This window comes from Crocuta crocuta, unplaced genomic scaffold (genome assembly GCF_008692635.1).
Source record: "Crocuta crocuta isolate KB4526 unplaced genomic scaffold, BGI_CrCroc_1.0 scaffold303, whole genome shotgun sequence".
NCBI lineage: Eukaryota > Metazoa > Chordata > Mammalia > Carnivora > Hyaenidae > Crocuta > Crocuta crocuta.
In genome coordinates this window covers 756,542-771,807 of record NW_027528276.1, presented here as the reverse complement: position 1 = coordinate 771,807, position 15,266 = coordinate 756,542, and the positions used below count along the sequence as shown (strand labels likewise).

Sequence of the window (15,266 nt, the reverse complement as noted above, 5' to 3'; positions counted from 1 at the left end):
AACAGAACCTGTGACTTTAAGGCACTAGGAATCACAGATAACTTCATAGCACACTGCTTGATGAAATACCATTACTACTCATCACTACTTCAAAATTATGACAATTATTAGACCTGCTTCTAAATCTTGTTACTTGATGTTTTCATAACGACACATATATAACTAGCTTAAAATTTTATATCCTTAAATATTTAAAAAACATATGCAATATAATTGTTCTCCTTTGTAATACCATGTATTTTATTTTGGCAATTAAATGGCTGCAAAGAAGAGGGTGTCTGTGGGCCATGAAAGATGAAGTACTGCCGGTGGAGAGTAGCAATAAGTAAAAACGGCCGGAACTGTCTTCAGGTGGCCTGACTGCTCCAATTTTATCTGACGTGATCATCTGGCGATGATCACGGGCAAGGTGCCCGAGCTGTAAAAGCTCTCGGGGTGGGTCTCCAAGGAATTTCCCCACCGGCCACAGAGCAGGGACGCTGAGCAGGAGCACTGGCAGCTGCCGGTCTGGCTCTGACTCCTGTTGACCTTTTCCCTTTCCTGCTACTTTGCAGCATGCCAGTTGAACTGTTCTGACCACGGCCACTGCGACTCATTCACCAAACGCTGTATTTGTGACCCTTTTTGGATGGAGAATTTCATCAAGGTGCAGTTGAGAGATGGAGACAGCAACTGTGGTGAGTTTTCTGCCTGGCGCTGTGCCAGCCGGTTTGGCGCTGAGTATAGTTCTGAGTCGAGCAGGTGGGTGTTGGTGTTTCCGAGGCAGATGAGCAAGCGAGGAGAAGAACTCTGTGTATTTTCTGTTTGCAGAGGTCTTTTACTTCCTTCCTCCATGCTGCTCAGGGTTAGAGGAGAGCTATGAAGCTGTCTTGTACAAAGAACCAATAAATCAGACCAACTGCAAATTGCAGCCTCAATCAAACCAGCTGCAAGGCCTCCCGTCTTTTCGGGGTGTCTCTGTGCAGTAGCCTAGTGGAAGCCTGCAAGCGTCTGTTCTTTTCCTTCTGGGAAAGCTCCTTACAGCCTGCTACACTTCCCCAGGGTCTCAGCAGGGATGATTCACAAAATTGAAAGCTTCAGCTGCCTACAACTGCAAGGTCTCACCTTCCCTAGATGGCCATGGGGGACATTCCTCTCTGCAGAGCAAGGCCACCTGCCTGAGGCTGGGGCAGCCCAACTGGCCTGCTGGACCCTGTCTCTTCACAGCTCTCACCATTTTGTTTCTCTTGGCAGAGTGGAGCGTGTTGTATGTTATCATTGCTTCCTTTGTCATTGTTGTCGCCCTGGGAATCCTGTCCTGGACTGTGATCTGTTGTTGTAAGAGGTAAGATGGATTCTCCTTGAAAATTCATTAGAGCTTCTAGACATATATTCATTCATTAGGGAGATCTGGCACTTCCCACGTGGAAGGTGCTGATTCTTAGGGATTCCTCCCTTCCTGTCGCCATTTACGTGGTCTGGCCCACCCAGGGCATGCGCAGAAAGGCTTTTCTCACCCTCTGCCACTCCTGAGGGCAGGAACACACTCCCTCAATCAAGTGGCTGTCACTGCACTGATGCTCAAACTGGGAAGCGTGGCCATGGCCATGATGGGCCTGGAGTGTGGACCTGAGTCACATCTCTCTAGGGTGTGTGTTCTGTATTCCTCCAGCCCTGTCTCATCACTTGACACGAGTTCTCAATTTTTTTCCCTTCCTTTCTCATTGGGATTCACGTGTCTACGTGCTTTCACATAACTGTAGACTTAGATTAGTCATGATTAATTGTTCTGGGTTTTTTGTTTTGTTTTGAGTCTTCCTAATGATATTTAATGGGAATGTTTATTATATGTTGTTATTAATAATGATTTCTACATTTCTGTATGCCAGGCACCATGATAACATTTTGTAGGTAATACCTTTTTTTTTTAATGCTTATAAGAACCTTTTCTCATCTTACAGCTAAGGAAATGGGAGGTTCAGGAGAACGGCCCCACTTGTCCATGGACACACAGTTAATAAGTGACAGAGCTGAGACTGAACCTGCACTATAACCTCACATAAAACCTAGAAAGTGAAAATTTTTAATAATTCCCACCAGCCTGAGACAACCACCATTAATAAATGCTTTCCCCCACCCCTCAAGCACAGGGTTTGTGTTCTTTTAATATAATAGGGAGAAACTGTGCATGGCTCCATGTTGCCTCTTTCCCTTGCTTGCTGTGACCTACAGCTTAGAAACTTCTGCTGGGCCCTGCACGTAGGCATACTAGTCATGAAGGAATTTTGCTTACAGCTGAGATGAACAAAACACTGCTTTTTTGAAATCTGAGACCTACTTCACTCAAAGAGATAAGGAAGTTCATTCAGATATGCCTGTGTTATGTTTGGAACATGATCAGATTCCTATAGATATCAACCGACCTAGAACAGAGAAGTTACATAGCCTTCCTTGGATGTCTGCAAGCATCAGTCACCTTTCGACCCCCATTTCCCCTCTTCTTAATAGAAAAGCTCAAATCTCATGCTGGGGGAGATGGTTCTTTGGGGTAGGAGTCCATCATCTCCTTGGTTGCTAGTTTTCTGAGTAAAGTCGTTTTTCTTGTCCCAGACGTCTTTCCCCTTGACATACTGGCCTGTGTGTGGTGAGCAGGTCAAGCCTGTACCCTGTTACATTTGTGTTGTTAACCAGTTTCTCCTTCCTCACCTCTGTGGAGTGGTTGGTGACTCCATGGTAAGAGAGTCAGAGTCACCTTCGTTTCCCAGGATCGGTGAGGTGTTACTTGAAGAACAAACCGGAGTTGTCAGCTTCCTGCAGCTGCGAAGCAAGGGAAAACAGTCCTCCCGTTAGGCGGCGCCCCTGGGACAGGGCCCTCTGTGTAGTCTGGCCATCACTACGTGGTGAGCTCCCTACTCTCACACAGAACCCCCTTCTTGAGAGGCCATGGGGATTGTGTTTTTCAGGCAGAAAGGAAAACCCAAGAGGAAAAGCAAGTATAAGATCCTGGATGCCACGGATCAGGAGAGCCTGGAACTGAAGCCAACCTCCCGAGCAGGTAGTGGCCCTGGGGGTTGGGGGCAGAGGCCTCTAGATTTGTGCAGTCTCCCTGTGAAGAGCTACTGTGCCCCCTCCTGAATGTGTTGCTAACAGCTGTTTGTTCTAGAAAAGCATTTTGTCTCTTGCTTGTTAAAGGCTGAGGGCTGACCTTGCCCTGCACTGGCAGAAGCTGCCTGCTGGGTGAGCTCTGACCTGGGGCTCACTTCTCAGTATTACTTCTCTTTGCGGAAGGACTAAGCCTCTTGCTTTCCTTGGCCTGCTCATTCTCCTCAGGGTTGCCTCCTGGCTTTTAGCTGTTCAGGCTGCCCCCTCTAGTCAGGCTCAGGGACCTTGGTCTCTTAGGCCTGACCATTCTGTCCTTTCTGGGCAGACAACAAGGTGTGGCAGCAGTGGGATTGAAGTCAGTGTCTGCCAGCTGGCCTCCTCTTCAGCTGGCCTTCCTTTCCCATCTTCCTCTACCCCATATTTGGCAGATAGACCCATGGGCTCTGCTGGGGCTTAGAACAGGCAGGAGGGCACCTCCCTGCTGGCCCCAGTGCACAGGACTCATCTGTCAGTGCCTCCCACCAGAGAATTACCAACCGCACAAGCACTGAGATGGCTTTGGTAATGGGGCTGGGAAGGTCACAGTGCACAGGGACTCCCTTTCTTGGCTGGGTGTCGTCATGGGCGGGGTTTCCATTCATCATGAGGCCACAGGACCTGCATCGTCTGTTTGTGGGACTCTGGGGTGGGGCTATTCCTAAATACTCTGCAAACAGAACTGTTTTATACAATGCATTTATCAAGGATGCTCATACTTAAAGCTTTGTATTAGGAGAAGCAGAGTTCTGACACACAGGCTCTGCCCTTGGAATTTAAGTCTACTGAGGGAGCAAAGACACATCAAAGCCAAAAAAAAAAAAAAAAAAAGCCCTCAGGTGGCCTAGGCTCTGCACCCACGTAGCTCGGTTAGTAGCTCGGTTAGTAGCTCGGTTAAAGAACGCTGTGGCTTGGTACCTGGAGGTGGTGGGGGGCTTGTAAAACCAGAGAAGTGGAAACACTGAGAATAGAGCCTGGAGTTAAAAACGTGCACAGTCCACCCTCCTCATGGTGGCCAAGGTTGTTTTTGTGTTACCCTGAAAGTTTTCCTACCCCTCAGAATCCTTCAGTGACTGACTCTGGGTCTGGCTAACGTGGCTTTGGGTGAGCTTTCATCTGTTTGCTTCTCTGAGTTCTTTCTCCTTGACGTGGTTCATATGAAAGCTCTTTGTCACCACTCCCTTAACCTACGAATGTCATGCTCATCTCTCACATGACTGTTTTGGAATTTCTCTCCCTATATTTTACTAGGTATGTATCTGTCCCCTTACCAGTCAGTGACACTGGTGAGGGCAGAGATTGTGTCTTATTCATCTGTGCTTATGGATCGAGACCACTGTTTGCCAGGCCCTCTGCCAGACACTAGTTACACTATGGTGAGCCAGACAGACTCTGCTCCTTGGGCGCTTCTATCAGACAGACAGGAAACACACAAACTCACAGATACACAGCATATGATAACGAAAGGTCTTTGTAAAGAATGACACTTGAACTGAGACCCAAGGGATGAGTAGGAGTTAGCCACATGACTCTGGGAAAGCACATTCCGGGCAAAGGAGCGAAGTCGGTACAGGGCCAGCTGCTGAAAGCAGCAGAGGACATTTGAAGAAATAGAGGAAGGCAACCTACTGGACGTGGTGAGCGCAGGGCCAGTGACACGAGGCTGCACAAGTGACCATGGACAGAGCTGTGGGCTCTTTTGGAGAGTAGTGAGGAGCCACAGGCAGCTTTTTAAGGAGGTGAATGGTCTGATTTGATTTACATTTGAGACCACAACCTGGCTGCTATGTGAAGGAATCAGAGGGACAAGAGCGGGTGAAAGAGGATTCAATGGAATGTCCTAATGGTGGAGAGATAATGAGACAGGGGGAGGTATGTAGATTCCAGATACCTTTGCAGGGAAGACTTGATGCAGCTTGCGGCATGTTGGCTGAGGGGTGCGGGAGAAAAGGAGACGTGCATGCTGGTCCCAGAGCTTTTTGCTCTGAGCATGTGTGGGTTGGCTTGTTCCAGAGAGGAAATGCCGGAGAAGAGAAGTATTTGCATCAGGATACTTGTGAATGGTGTTGAGGAAATGAGGCTGGAAGATTGGCGAGGACCAAAGTGTGGAATGTTCTGAAAATCAGCCGGAGTTAAGCATTAATTCTGATGGTGACAGGAAGTCTCATCTTGAAAGTGCTGGCTTAGAAAAATTAGTCTAGTGACAACATGTAATTGATTGAAGGGGAGAGATCCCATGTGGTGGCCAGCAAGACTTCTGCTGTGGTCCCAGAGGGTGCAGTGGTCCAAGAGGGAGGTGACGACTCAGCCAACATAGGATGAAGGATGGGAAGGGTCAGGGTTGACTTCCAACCTGAGGGATGCAGAATGATTCCGTAGACTGAATTAAGACATGAGTGCAGTGCCGGCTGGGGTAAGAAAAGATGAATTCAGTTGAACTCAGTAGAATGGTTGGACTGCAAATGCCAGTCTAAGAATTTTCTAGATGCTGGTGAGGGCCAACACGGAAGTGGGTCACATCCCTTCTGGGGATAATGTAGAAGGACCAAAGAATCCAGAGCCGAGGAACCCATGATGGGCCATCAACAAGGGAGGAGGGCCACCATGAGGGAGTGGTCAACAGTGTTAGCTGCTGCAGACAGGGATAAGAATTGTCCAAGACGATGATACTAGGGAAGTTTCCAGTCACCTGAAGAGCTAGAGTAGAATGGTGTATGGTGGCAGAAGTGAAAGTATAGGTTGTTCGGGCAGTAAGTACATGGTGAGGAAATGGAAGCCCTAAATATTGAAAAGTCCTTTAAAAGTGGAGCAGGGCAAGGCAGAAGACAGAGGTGAGGCTCCTGAGGAGGAGAGAGGGAGTGGGGGGAAAGAAAGGAGTGGATGGGGGACACAGGGCTGGGTGATAGCACCAAGAAGTGCTGTGTTGAAGAAGCAAAATGGGCAGGAGGCAGACGTCCAGTGAAGGGGGGCAGCAAGGGAAAGCCCAGTTGCATCTGGATCGCGAGGAGAAAGAGGAGGCCTTTCTCTGTGGGCGCTGTGTAGCTGAGGGAGTGGTGAGAGCCCCGTTGCTCTTGGTCTTCTCGCTCTGATCAGCAGATTGGTTGTGGCCTCAGCAGATTAGAGGGTGCACCCCGGAGCAGAGCCACTAGCAGGCTGGGGAGAAGGGGATTCAAGCCTGTCGACGTAAGGGATGGAACTGGACAGGTTGAAGCGCAGATTTAGCAGTTCCCTTGCGAAGAACGGTAATGCACGTGGAAGTGAGCAGACAGAGACCCTGTTTGCCAGGAGCCAGCGTACCCGCCAGAGCGAGCCCTCAAGGCCACCCTCAGGAGACTTGCTTTCTGTCCAACGATTGTGGTTTTTGGGTTTGTTCTGTTTTTGCTGTTCTATTGATTTTCCAAAGCTTTCTTTTGAAGCACATTAGCTTGAACCATATGAAATTAATAATGTTGGACCTCTTTGAAACTATAAAAATGGTAGTTTTTTGTGGTTCAGCCCAATGTGTACAGAAGATCATAAGGACAGCTGGATGGGTTTCCCACAAGTGAATATGGCCATATAATCAGTTCCCTTTCTTTCCCATCACTGCCTTTCCCCTGACAATCTACTTCTGATAGTTAATATAAAGGGAGTCACTGTGTTTGGCCCTTTCTGTTCACCATTACATTTATGATCTTCTGATATGCTGTCAGGTAGAGCAGTGGTTTGTCCATTCCCTGCTGAGTAATTTCCACTGCATGAATACATCTGGCAGGTGTGCTGTTGACAGGCAGTCAAATTCTTTCCAGTGTTGGCTGTTCTGAGGAGTGCGGTTGCAGATGCTCTCGTCCAGGCCCAACTTGTACGGTTTAGTGGGTGAGATCTCTCCATTCTCCAGGCAGAGCAGGAGTGAGTGTGGGAAGACCCTGGGTGAGTGCTGTCTGGCGTGGAGCCGGGTGCCTGTGTGCCCCCTCACCCCCAACTCCTGCCTCCTGTCCTCTGTAGCTGTGGAAGGAGGGCTCGAGTAAGGGCTTTGGGGAAGAAGGGAAGCTTCACGTGGGCATGGGAGGGAAGGCCTCACAGGGCACAGAGGGAAAGGGTTGGGAGACCTTGAGTCTCCCCTGGGCTTGGTTCTTATGTTGGCCGCTGTTCCCTACCACACTGGAGAAGCTTTCCTGTCCAGGAAGGGGCAGAATGGCTGAGAAGCATCTCAGGACACTCCTTCAGTGTTTTGGGGGATCTGGGTGGGGACCAGGGGAAAGGGAGAGTGATTGTTGGATATGGGGGTTCAAACATACCTCACCTGTCTGGTCACTTTTAAGAAAGGAGGTAGGTCAGCTCGAGGGTGGGTGGTGTAGGGCCCAGAGCCCTGCCATGCCGTTTTCTGTTGGCATGACTTCCCATGCCTCGTCCTGCAGCCTTTTGTGGTCTCTGACTGCCTTTTGCTTTTTCTGGTGTGGTCTCTGCAGCCACAGGGATAGGTAGTGAAGGTGACTGCAGTGGCTTGCAGAATCCCCAGCATCTTTTCTGACCTCAGGTGCTTCTTCTGGGTCCTTGTTTGTGTGTTCTGATGAGCTGATGGCCTGGGACTGTCTCTGGGAGTCCCTGGTACTCCAGTCAGGCTCTCTGCCTCCAGAACTCACACAGTGGAGCCAGAGCAAGCATGTGGGGGACAAGGCTGCATCCTCACTCGACATCGGGAACTTGGGCAAGCTCCTTACCATCCATGCTAAGCTGGGAGATGCTGGAAAGTCGATTCTCTAGAGCTGAGCTCTCGTTTGTTGTGCTTCCCTGCCTCCTGTGGGAACTCCATCCTGTTCATAAAGGAGGATGATAAGACATTCCATGTTTCAACAAGACGAGAATGTCATTGAGTGGCTCTAACCAGAACTAATAGATACTGGAGATAAGGAATCCACATTGCAACCCAGGTCTTGTTACTTCCCCTGTCCCTTTGTTCCTCTCCAGGCTGGGAGAAGGGTACAGGGTGTGGCTCAGGCCAAGGTCTTGTGCTCCTGAGCCTGGATTCTCGTCTCTTTTGCAGGCATCAAACAGAAAGGCCCAATGCTGAGCAGCAGCCTGATGCGGTCTGAGTCGGAGCTGGACAGCGATGACGCCATCTTCACGTGGCCAGACCGAGAGAAGGGCAAACTCCTGCATGGTCAGAACGGTTCTGTGCCCAACGGGCAGACCCCACTTAAGGCCAGGAGCCCACGGGAGGAGATCTTGTAGCTACTTGGTCTGTTTCCTCAGGGTAGGGGTGGGCAGTGCGAGTCCAGAGCATTGCCAGGCCGGTTCTCATACCTCCCATGTCTGTGGGCAGCTGTTCTCCCAGCGTCTGCTGTTCACTCCACCCTAATACCTTCAACCAGAGCTGCTGGCACTTCGATCCAGAGACCCTCTCCGGGAACCCTGAATGAAGCTGTGAATGAAGAGGTTTCCTCTTTAAAACCCTTCTGGTAGGCCCCCCGCAAATGTCCTCACCTCAGGGCCTCCTTTTTTGCAAACCCCTCCTCTGCTCCAAGGGGCATCTAGCTGGTTCCCGGCCGCCACCCCAGCTCCCTGTTAGCAGTGTTGCTGCTCCCAGGGTGTCCCCACGGCAAGTCCTGGCTGTAGAACCAAGCACCACCAGCCTCCTGCTCCGAGAGCCTGACTGTGAGCACGTTCTTTGTACTCTTTTTTGGGACAGAGCCGTACCCTTTCGCTAGGTCCAGAGAAAGTGGCACCCCAGTCCTCACCACTGATGCCCATGTCCAGCCTGAGTTTAGGGGAAGACTGGATGTTTCAGGAATGGAGAGCCCCTCTGGCTGCCGGGGCATCTGTCAGACAGCTGGGCTGGCCACAGACTCTTCTTATTCCTGACCTGCCGCTTCAGCGCTCAGGCCCCCATGCTCTGCCCGCAGGAGACAGTCACACTGACTGGAATGTGACGGCATGAGCGCATGTGTGCGACTGCCCCACGGCGCTCTGTGTCTACCTGTCTTCTCTGTGCGTCCCCTGCATGTGTGTTAGAATGTGCACACATCAACTCCTCATCGGGCTCTCGGCTATTTGCAAGGCAACCTTGACCTGGACAGACTTTTAGCTCCTTGGAGCAGAGATTTCCTGAATCCCTCTGGCCCTATCACTGGTTCCTCAGCCATGGTCATCCTGGGGGTTGAGGAATGGGAGCTTTGGGGGAGTGACTTTTTGAAAAGAAACTTAGTTTACACTACTGCACTACTGTCTGTTGTGAGATGATTAAACATGCTATTTAATTGTATGTGTGCCTGCTGGGTGTGCTGCTTTGTGCTACGTTGCTGACCTGTACCACGGGTCCAGCCACCTGTGCATCCTTGGGACGTGATGGCCTCCAGTAAGGAAGTTGTGGGCCTTGGCGTCAGTGTGTGTGGCCGATGGTGCTGAGATTCGCCGCCGCTGCCTAGTCACTGTGGAGGGGTGCAGGCTCCTGGCCTCTGTTGGCCAGCTGCTCCCCTCGGGGTTTCAGGGAAGGGGTGTTCTGTCCTCTTCTCCAACCTTCTGTTAACACAAAAATGATTCATTCCGCCACCTTCACCCCACCCACTGGGCCAAGCAGGGAATTCAGACTGTCCTAATGCTGAGGGTGTGGACTTAAGGTTTCTGGGCCCTCACGCTTCCCTTTTGGATTTCTAAAGCAGTAGGGGCATCCTCATGCCCCAGAACATGGGGCAGTGTTCATGGAGTAGCTTGCACAGCACCTGGGGTAAAAGGAGGGCTGGTGTGCAGCCTGGCTCTCCCAGGAAAGGGAGGGGAGAGGACAGTGGAGCTCACACTCTACCCAAGGCCCTGCGCATGAAAACCCACTGGGTGTGAGCAGAACTGGCTGTTTTCAGATACAGAAACTGAGGCATAGCAAGTAATAACTCAGTCTATATACTATAAATGACAAAATTAGAACTTGGACCCCACAGTCTGTTTGGGCTGGATCAAAAGCCTGGGACGCTTGATGCTAGACTGTGGGGCACCAACTGTGGACTTTCTGATGGAGTAGGTCTGGCACAGGAGGAAGTACCTTTCTACCAAGTTCCCAGGAGACACTATGCTGCAGGTCCAGGGAGCACACTGTGAGAACCTCTGGTCTGGAAGCGCGTATCTAGTGCAACATGAAGAGGAGCAGCAGGCATCCCATCCAAAAGGAGGTTGGAGGTAATCACAGAAGCAAAAGCTTGACTTGCTCCAGGCCGGGAATACAGGTTTCCTCAGTGGTGCAGGTCAGGCTACACAGAAGGTGGGGAGGTGACCAGTTCTTGAGGAGGTGGGTGTGTCAGAAAAGCGTTAAAGGATTCAAGGAGGAGCTACAGGGCTTGATCATTTACTGGCTTTCTGGACTTTCCTGTTTTGGGGTGTGGGGCTCGTTTCTACATCTTACTGACCTCAGCCACAGCTCACTGAAAGATATGCTTTTTATCTTTGAGATGACGAATTTTTCATCCCCTACTCCTCCCATCGAAAAAAGGACAAAACCCAGAAGCCAATGCTGCTTTCCTCTATTAGGCGTATTTCCAGCTGAGTACAGGAAATATTCAGCATCACAAAGACACCAGTGTCCTCTTACTCATCGTCCCATCCTAGTCCTTGGCACAGTGGCTGGTACGCACTTTAGAGTGTGCCTCTGGGAGCACAGTCTAAAAGCTGTAATAGGGATGTGGGAGACGTGGCTTCTCAAAGGAAAATGTCAGCTGAACAAGAGAAAAGATGGCGGCAGATCTTGTCACTGCTGAGCTGACACTCCAGGGCAACATGGCCTATTAAGTTCCCAGTGGTATTACTTAGGGAGGAGAATAAAGAGAAGGAGTTAAGATATGAACAACAAAATAAGATGGAGGGTGGGGAGTCAAATGATGATTGAAATTAAAGCAAGCTAAGGTCCTTCCATAGGAAGGCAGTAAAAAATGCTGGATTTAAGTCAGGTAGTCATGTTATAAACAAACATTGGAAAAGCCATTAACAAACAATTGGTAACTGGAATATGTAACATCTGCACCAAGGGGGGGGGGGATACTTCAAACAACGAAACAGTACAGGAATGAAGGAGAAAGTAGGTTTTTAAAAAACCTGTGACCACTTACTTAATGGGCAAAAGTTCTCAGAGTAGATACTAAAACCACCATCACTGCCACCACTTCCAAACTGAAGTTAACAGATTGGATATATTTGTAAAACTATATTTACAAGAGAAACACATAAAATATAACATTGAAAGACTGAAGAAAAAAAAAACACCAGTAAAGATATACTAGGGGGTTTGGTGCCTATGAAGATGATAAAGTGGCATAGGTACTGGTTCTCATCCCCAAAAAGTAATATACCTTAGGAGATGGCGTAAATCTGAGGAACCACCACCAAACCCAGCAACAAACCACCCCCAAATCCTGTAAGTATGCTGAGGAGTCTCCCATTATAACTGGGAGGTAGGGCATGAGTGAGAGGTCTACCTTTGCCACACATGGAATAATCTGTCAAGTCACTGGTGTCAGTGGGACACTGTCATAAGCTCTGCTGGGATGAAAAGGGATGTGCTAGGCTGCTCTTCAGATTAAAAAAACCCTTCCCTCTCCAAAGCCCCAGGGCTGATAGATGCCAACTAGGAAGTTGCCGCTGCTTCCTAACGATCTGAAGCAACTACTGGTAAAGCAGTCAACAGTGACTTTGAGGTGTTTATTACTCTCCCTTTTTTTTTTTTTTATTATTTATTTTTTTAAAATGTTTTATTTATTTCTAGGAGAGAGAGAGAGACAGCATGAGCAGGGGGGCGTCAGAGAGAGAGGGAGTCACAGACTGAAACAGGCTCCAGGCTCTGAGCTGGCAGTCAGCACAGTATTACTCTCCCTTTCTTAAGCTCACTGGGATGGACACGATAGAGCCTGGTCTTGGCCTTTCATCAAAAATTTTACCAGACAGGAGCTGGTGTGCTGAAGAAACATGAACTCATTGGCCAAAATAACCAGATGCTACTGGGATGTACAACCTTCAGCCCCCAAAGATAACAAACTAAATACATTAGTTAACTAAAAATAAAATAAGTGCACAGGGAAATATTAGCAATGTGAAACAGGAATAAGAAGTACAGGGAAATACCCAGGATGCAAAACATAATGAATGGGATAGAGGGACAGATACAGGTCAAAACTAATCAGTTAGCATCCTGAGGACCTTTACCAATAGAAAGCAGGAAAGGAAAAAGACACACAGCAGTCCAGGGAAAGAGCAGATGTGCCCACATGTGAATAACTGGGAGTCCTAGAAGGAAAAGAGAAAAAGTAGAAGAAGAAATATTTGACATAAGACCAGAATTTAAAGAAAGATGAAAGAACTCATAAGTAGGGGAAACATACAACCAGAAACACTGTAGTGAGACAGTTGAGAGATGGTTTTAAAAACGATCTAAGAAAAGCAAAAATTCAGAAAGCTCCAAGAAAAACAGACCGATTATAAAGGGAGAAGAATCAGACTGACATCGAGGTTTTTAAACAGTATTCTAATGTGAGACAAAGAATCATATTTCCAAAATGCTGAAGAAAAAGATCTTTGAACTCAAAATTTAGATCAAGAAAAATTCATTTGAGAATGTAATAAATATGCTCGGGGCACATGGCTGGCTCAGTTGGTGGAGCATGTGACTCTTGATCTTGGGTTTGTGAGGTTGAGCCCCACGTTGGGGGTAGAGTTTACTTTAAAAAAATTATCAGGAATATAAACCTTCAGAATTTTTTCACAAAAGATCCATTTAAAAATTATTCTTGGAAGAAGCAGTCAAATAAAAAATAAATTTAGACTTGAGATACAGGAAGTAATGGTAAGCAAATAAAATATTCTGGCAAAGTCTGTAATCTGAAACAGCTAGGGCCAAGGGAAAACAAAATGAAGTATATCAACAATCCAAAACCAAAATTCCGAAGAATATTAACATGTTATGTTAGGAAGACCAAGAACATAAGCGTATAATAAGTCTTATCAGNCGGTAAACGACGATTAATATTGAGTAAAACAAAAAAAAAAAAAAACCAACTGGAATGTATTACCACTTTATATTTTTTAGTAATCTCTATACCCAATGTGGGGTTCAAATTCACAACCCCGACATCAAGAGTTGCTCCCTCAACTACCAGCCAGGTGCCCCTGGCATGTATTAATTCTTTTAAGCAGGTAGAATAAAATTTTCCATTGCTACTCAATGGAAAGCAAGAAGGAAAAAAGTACAGTAAGTAGAAACTGAAATAACAGCAGAACCAGGTCAGCTGGGAAGATGACAAAGAGGACTCTAAGCTCACCTTGTCACACAGATACATAATACATCAATGTAAATAACCTAGAAAACGATCTGCAGACTGGCAGAACAAAATCTACTGAAGGTAGAGAAGAGGCCCTACCCAAAGAAGGTAGGAAGGGTGAAGATGTGGTCTGCAGTGGGAACAGAGCCAGTGGTGTGAAGAAGGGCAAAAAACAGACTTTCACACCTGGGAGCCCATGAACAGGATGTATACCTCTGTTAATAATTGCCTTTGAAAGCGAGAGGGGCAGGATTTTGTGAGTTCTTACAACCGGGTGGGTTTAAAGCCTGGAGTTTTTAAATTCTGCAGGCTCAGCTCTGAGAGAGCCTGGAGGGCATTAAGAAGTAGACTCCTCCTCCCCCACCCCCCGCCCCTGCGAGACCACACGGTCAGTGCAGATACAGCAAGGAATCAGCAATTTGAAAAGCACCAGGGGCAGCTGAGAGGTGAATGATTTGCTCATCATCTATAGAACATGAACTGGAGAGACAGGGACAACCAGGAACAAAGTTGCTGATAGGTACCATTTCCTTACCCCACCCCCAAGTATAAACAACCCAACCAGCAGGGTTCTGGGTCTGACACTTGTTACCTAAACTGCCTGCACCAACACTCCCCACCCCTCCTTCTGTGGACCTGTCCTTCCCAATCACATTCACCTTAAGTCTTGGGTTGCCGGCTGCATCCCAAAAGACCAGTGTAAACACTGCCAATGCATCTCCTAACTCATGTTTTTTGGGACCTCAGTTCTGGAAGTGCGGGAGGGAGGGGGCGGGCATCAGGTCTCAATTCCCAAGCAGATCACTACACACATTGTTAAAATGTGCCCTATCTCTACTGGGGACCAAACACTGCCCACACTAGGCAAAGAAAGCCTCTGCAGACAGCTGGACTGAAAGAAGCAGCTAAGACAAAACTGTAGAGAAGATACAACACACATAAAAGACACTTCCTGAAGTGCCAGGCCCTGGAGAACAGGGATACGGCACTGCAGGGCACTAAAGGACCTCTTCTTCATAAGGCTAAACTTCTTAAGGGGCGCCTGGGTGGCTCAGTTGGTTAAGTGCCCGACTTCAGCTCAGGTCATGATCTCACAGTTCGTGGGTTTGAGCCCCGCATCGGGCTCTGTGCTGACGGCCAGCTGAGAGCCTGGAGCCTGTTTCAGAGTCTGTGTCTCCCTCTCTCTCTGACCCTCCCCTGCTCATGCTGTCTTTCTCTCTCAGAAATAAATAAAACATTAAAGAATTTTTTTAAAAAAGGCTAATCTTGTTAAAAGGAAAAAGAATAGCTAACTTTCCTAACAGAAACAGACACAGAAAGCTAGACAAAAATATGTACCAAATGAAAGAACAGGACCAAACCACAGTAAGAGACCTAAGCAAAACGAATATAATATGCCTAATAGAGAATTTAATAATCCTAAAGATACTCATTTAAGAGTGGGTGACATCAATGAGACGTTTAACACAGAGATAAAAAAGAACCAAGCAGAGATCAAAAACACAATAAACGAAATTTAAAATACACATGAAGGAATAAATAGCAGGCTGGAAGAAGCAGAGGAATGAATTAACAACCTGGAAAACAGGGTAACCAAGCTGCGCAGAGGAAATAAAATTATGCAAATTGAGGATAGTCTAAGGGAATTCAATGATACCTACCATGTGTAGTAACTTTCACATTATATGGATCTCAGAAGACAGAGAAAAGGGGGTCAAAAATTTATTTTAAAAAGTAATAGCTGAAAACGATCCTAATCGGAGGAAGGAAACATATCCAGATCCAGGAGGCACAGAGTTCCGCCCTCCCCCCAAATTCAACCCAAGGAGGTCCACACCAAAAACACAGTAATTAAAATAGAAAAAAAAAGTTCTAAAG

At 47.7% G+C, this 15,266-nt stretch overlaps 1 protein-coding gene across 6 annotated transcripts in view; it reads left to right on the top strand.

The window, feature by feature from the left end:
• KIAA0319L (KIAA0319 like) overlaps positions 1-9,358 on the top strand; it is a 94,485-nt gene extending 85,127 nt beyond the window's left edge. For 3 of the 6 annotated variants that reach the window (XM_077753099.1, XM_077753097.1, XM_077753098.1), the window contains 5 exons: positions 555-677; positions 1,234-1,324; positions 2,943-3,034; positions 8,141-8,257; positions 8,420-9,358. In XM_077753099.1, the coding sequence (XP_077609225.1) occupies positions 555-677; positions 1,234-1,324; positions 2,943-3,034; positions 8,141-8,257; positions 8,420-8,559 (563 nt within the window). In that variant the 3' untranslated portion in view covers positions 8,560-9,358. Of the gene's footprint in view, positions 1-554; positions 678-1,233; positions 1,325-2,942; positions 3,035-8,140 lie in introns of all 6 variants that reach the window. The other 3 variants (XM_077753100.1, XM_077753102.1, XM_077753101.1) reach the window with 3 other exon arrangements.
• The last annotated feature ends 5,908 nt before the right edge of the window (positions 9,359-15,266 follow it).